Source organism: Malurus melanocephalus, unplaced genomic scaffold (genome assembly GCF_030028575.1).
Source record: "Malurus melanocephalus ecotype Western Australia unplaced genomic scaffold, MMel_1.1 scaffold_1422, whole genome shotgun sequence".
NCBI lineage: Eukaryota > Metazoa > Chordata > Aves > Passeriformes > Maluridae > Malurus > Malurus melanocephalus.
The window spans coordinates 5,460-9,512 of NW_026624654.1; the positions used below are offsets into that span (position 1 = coordinate 5,460).

The window sequence follows — 4,053 nt, forward strand, 5'->3', positions numbered from 1 at the left end:
AATGGAGAAAAATCGGCATTTTTAAATTGCAGCATGGGAGGAAATGGAAATTTCCTGTGCAAACCCCAAAATTTGTATTTTAAGGGGTTGCATTGTGCAAAGAAAGGGAGATTTTTTGTGCAAACCACAGATTTGTAACTTCAAGTATTGAATTGTGCAAGGAAAGGGAAATTTCCTGTCCAAACCCCCAAAATTTGTATTTTAAGGGGTTGGATTCTGTAATAAAAGGGGGATTTTCTGCCCAAACCACAGATTTGTGCTCTCAGGATTGAATTGTGCAAGAAAAGAGAAATTTCCCATCCAAACCCCAAAATTTGTGCTTTAAGGGATTTCATTGTGCAGGGAAAGAGAAATTTCCTGTCCAAACCCCAAAATTTGTACTTTAGGAATTGCACTTTGCAGGGAAATGGGCATTTCACAACCAAATCGGGTGAAATCAGTGTTTTTAGCCCCTGCAACTTGCTAAGAAAGGGAACTTTCCCTGTTAAACCCCCCAAAAGGAACACTTTAATCCATCTCAGCCCACAAGGAAAGGGGCATTTCCATTTTTTGGGACACCCAAACCCGCAGAGCTGGAGTGAATTTGGGGTGAAAAGCGTGGATTTGGCACTGCTGAGCCCCAAACCGGCACAAATTTGGGTTTCCCTCGCTCCGAGCTGCCCCATCCCACCCCTTGGATCCCAAAACACCTCGGTCCCGCCTACCCCAACCCCAAATTGGGAGTGGACCCCGCTTACCAGAGAAACGTTAGTGGTGTTCGGTGCCACTGGAGCTGAAGCATCGAACAAGGTCGCGTTGGCTGCGGGAAAGGAGTCGGTTATTGAGGTTTTGGGGTGAAACCCGAGCTTTTCGGGCACTGGGAGTCCCGGCCGAGCCCGGCATCCCGAGGGATCGGCAGATTTTGGGGAGAAAACCCCAACTTTTCACGACTTGTCCCTGATCAATCCCACGCGCCGGGGAGGACACAGCGGCTCCTCCCGCCGGGGTTGGGGCGGGGGCGGATTTTTTAGGAGTTTCCCAGTTCCTAAAATTTTGAGAAACTCCCAGGGAAGCCGCCGGGAGTGGGGTGGACTTTGAACCACACGGGTGGAAGGCTGGGAGAACAGCCTGGGTGGGTTTTTTTTGACAGGTGGTGCCCAATCACGCCCAATTGGCTCTTTATAAATTATTATTGATTAAAAAAAAAATATTTTGGGGTTGTTTTGGTGTCACCGGTGGAAAATTCCGTCTTTTCGAGCCCCCGGCACCTTCTCCTCCAAGCGCCAAAGGCGGCTCCGCTCRGCTCTTCGGGCGACGCAGCTCCGCAGCTCCGGGAGCACCCCCGGATTCTCTCGGGGTGCCCCAAAAAGAGGGAATCCGGGAATTCCGGGAATTCTGGGGGCCACTTCGCCCCCCGCCCTCTTCCATCCTCTTCGCCAAGCGGGAWTTTCGGCCRCCGCCTCCGTCCCCGGCGCCGGGGATTGATGAAGGAGAAGCGATCGCTGGGTTTAGGGCCGAGACCCCGGGGCTGCCGGCACCGAGCTCTGGGACACAAACCCGGCCCTAAAAACACCATCATTGCTCTTATTTTTGCCTCCACAGCCTTTCCTTTTTCCACCAACCGGCCCGAATTAGGGATTTTTGCACCCTAAAGGGCAGCACGGCTCTGGTGGGATTTAAGGGAGGAGCCCTAAGGGCTCGACACAAACCCTTTTAGAGAGAGAGAAGAAAGTCAAATACACTGAAAAAAAACCCAAAAAACAACCAAAACCCCCCTGTGGGGGAAGAGTATCAAATATTAAAATAGTTTTAATATTTAGAAGGCGATACTCACTTGAGATTGAAATCAGCCCCAATTGATGTGTGCAGCAGAGACAAATATGGGACAAATCAGTTATAATAATCAAAAATCAGCACGGATTTAAAAAAAGGGATTTTTTTTAAAAAAATAAGGACCGAGGGGGGAATAAATGTAATTTCTAGAGGGGTGTTAAATCCAGCATGGATGTCACTGCCTGGGCAGCCAGGGCAAGGAACCGGAATGGGGATTGGGGTGCGGATGCCTCTCGGTTGTTTGGGGTTTGCTYGGGATGGGGGCTCGGAAAAGGGGGAGAGCTCGCTGGAGGCTGAAGGCTCCGACTGCGGTAGAGCCCCAGTTTGGGATCCTGGTGAGAGGTCGCGGTTCCGTTCAGGAATTCCGGCTCTGAGGGTTCTGTCTTGACTCTCCCACAGGTTGGGGTTGGGGGGCTCAGCTTGGGAAGAGCAGAGTCGGCTCTGGGCTCCCGGATCCCGGTGGGGGAATGAGGGGTGGATGAGTGGGAATCGATCAAAAATGGGAAAATCAACCCAAGGGCTGTGAGTGCCATCGGGTGAGAGCTCTCCTTGGAATGGCTGATGCATTGGGAAGGGGTTGGGGGGAAGATCTTGGATGTTCTTCTGGGAGGAGGGAGATGGGGACAACTTCACCGTCACCTGTGTCCAGGGTCACCTTCACCATTGTCCAGKGTCACCTTCATCCACCATGATCTTCATCCACCATCACCTTCTTCCACTGTCATCTTCACCCAGCAAGATCTTCATCTGCCATCACCTCCATCCACCATCATCTTCATCCACCGTCATCTTCATCCACCATGATCTTTATCCCATCACCTCCATCCACTGTCATCTTCACCCACCATCACCTCCATCCACCATGACCTTCATCTCCCATCACCTGCATCTGCTGTCACCTCCATCCGCTGTTCACCTTCACCCACCAAAATCTTTATCCACCATCACCTCCATCCACTGTCACCCTCCACCATGGTCTTCATCCACCATGATCTTCATTCACTGTCACCTTCATCCACTGTCACCTTCATCCACCATGACCTTTTCATGCACTGTCATCTTCATCCGCCATCACCTTCATCCACTGTCACCCTCCACCATGGTTTTCATCCACCATGATCTTCATCTACCATCACCTTCATCCACCATGATCTTTATCCACCATGGTCTTCATCCACCATGATCTTCATCCACCATGATCTTAATCCACCAACATCTTCATCCACCATCATTTTCATCCCCCATCACCTTCATCCTCCACAGCCTTCTCTGGCTGCAGCTGGCACTCCCCAGAATTTCTCCTTTTTCATGAATTCAGCTCCTGGGAGAGCGGRCGGTCGCTGCCGTGAGCCCAAAGCCACCCTGGGAGTGCCCGAGCTCCACGGTTCAGATCCGGGATCACGCGGGACTGTCCGAGAGCAGAACCAGGGAACCACGGAAGGGCCGCCGGCTCAGGGCCCGATGGCCTCTCCGTTTGGGAAAGGAGTGCAAATAGAGGAGGAAAAGCTGTCCATGGATGTTCACACCCAGCTGGGGCACCCTGGGGATGTCCCAGACACCGGAGAGCACAAACCCACTGCAGGATTTTTCTGGGGAATGTTTCCACCAGCGCAGRCTGGGATGAACCATCTAAAACGTCTTTTTGTTTCCACATTTCCTCGCGTCCATCCAGGTCTGGCTGCTCCAGGCCGAGATCCCGGTTTTCCAGTCCCAGGAAGCGCCGAGTCCTTCATCCAAGTGGGTCGAGACTCTTCCTTCATCTCCAAAAGCCCCTCGGAGGAGGACGAGGACGGGGACGAGGTCTCTCCACCCCAGCAGCTGCCTCCTCCCTCATCCTYGGCCAGCAGGATTCACCCTCGCCGGACCCTCCCACCCCCGGCCCCAGCCCGGCCGGCCCCGGGGTGAACTCACCTGGGTCGGGGGCGACGCACTCGCACTTGTACATGGTCACGTAGTCGGGCTTGAAGTCGGAGTTGATGGGGTAGTACTTGAAGGCCCCGATCATCTTCTTGATGGCATCATAGATGAAGATGAAGCTGATGAGGGTGGAGAAGCCCTCCTCGGTGAAGCGCGTGATGTACTTTATAATGAAGCTGGCGTCGGTGGCCACCAGGATAAGGCACTGCAGGGCCGAGTGCAGCCCGATCCACAGGCGGAACTCCATGTAGTCGATSCCGTTGCCTCTGCAAGAGGGGACAAACGGCCCCGTGAGGGCAGCTGGGGGCTGGAGGGCGGCTCCCA

The 4,053-nt window shown here is 53.3% G+C and overlaps 1 protein-coding gene across 1 annotated transcript in view; it reads right to left on the reverse strand.

Annotated features, from left to right (window-relative positions):
- The window catches only part of LOC130586953 (electrogenic sodium bicarbonate cotransporter 4-like), a gene marked incomplete at its 3' end in the record, with an annotated part of 33,294 nt that overhangs the window by 5,445 nt on the left and 23,796 nt on the right, over window positions 1–4,053 (reverse strand). Inside the window, exons 12-13 of the mRNA XM_057387889.1 lie at window positions 3,724–3,995; window positions 705–799 (exon numbers count right to left, since the gene is read on the reverse strand). Coding sequence (XP_057243872.1) covers window positions 705–799; window positions 3,724–3,995 — 367 coding nt within the window. The remainder of the gene's footprint in view (window positions 1–704; window positions 800–3,723; window positions 3,996–4,053) is intronic.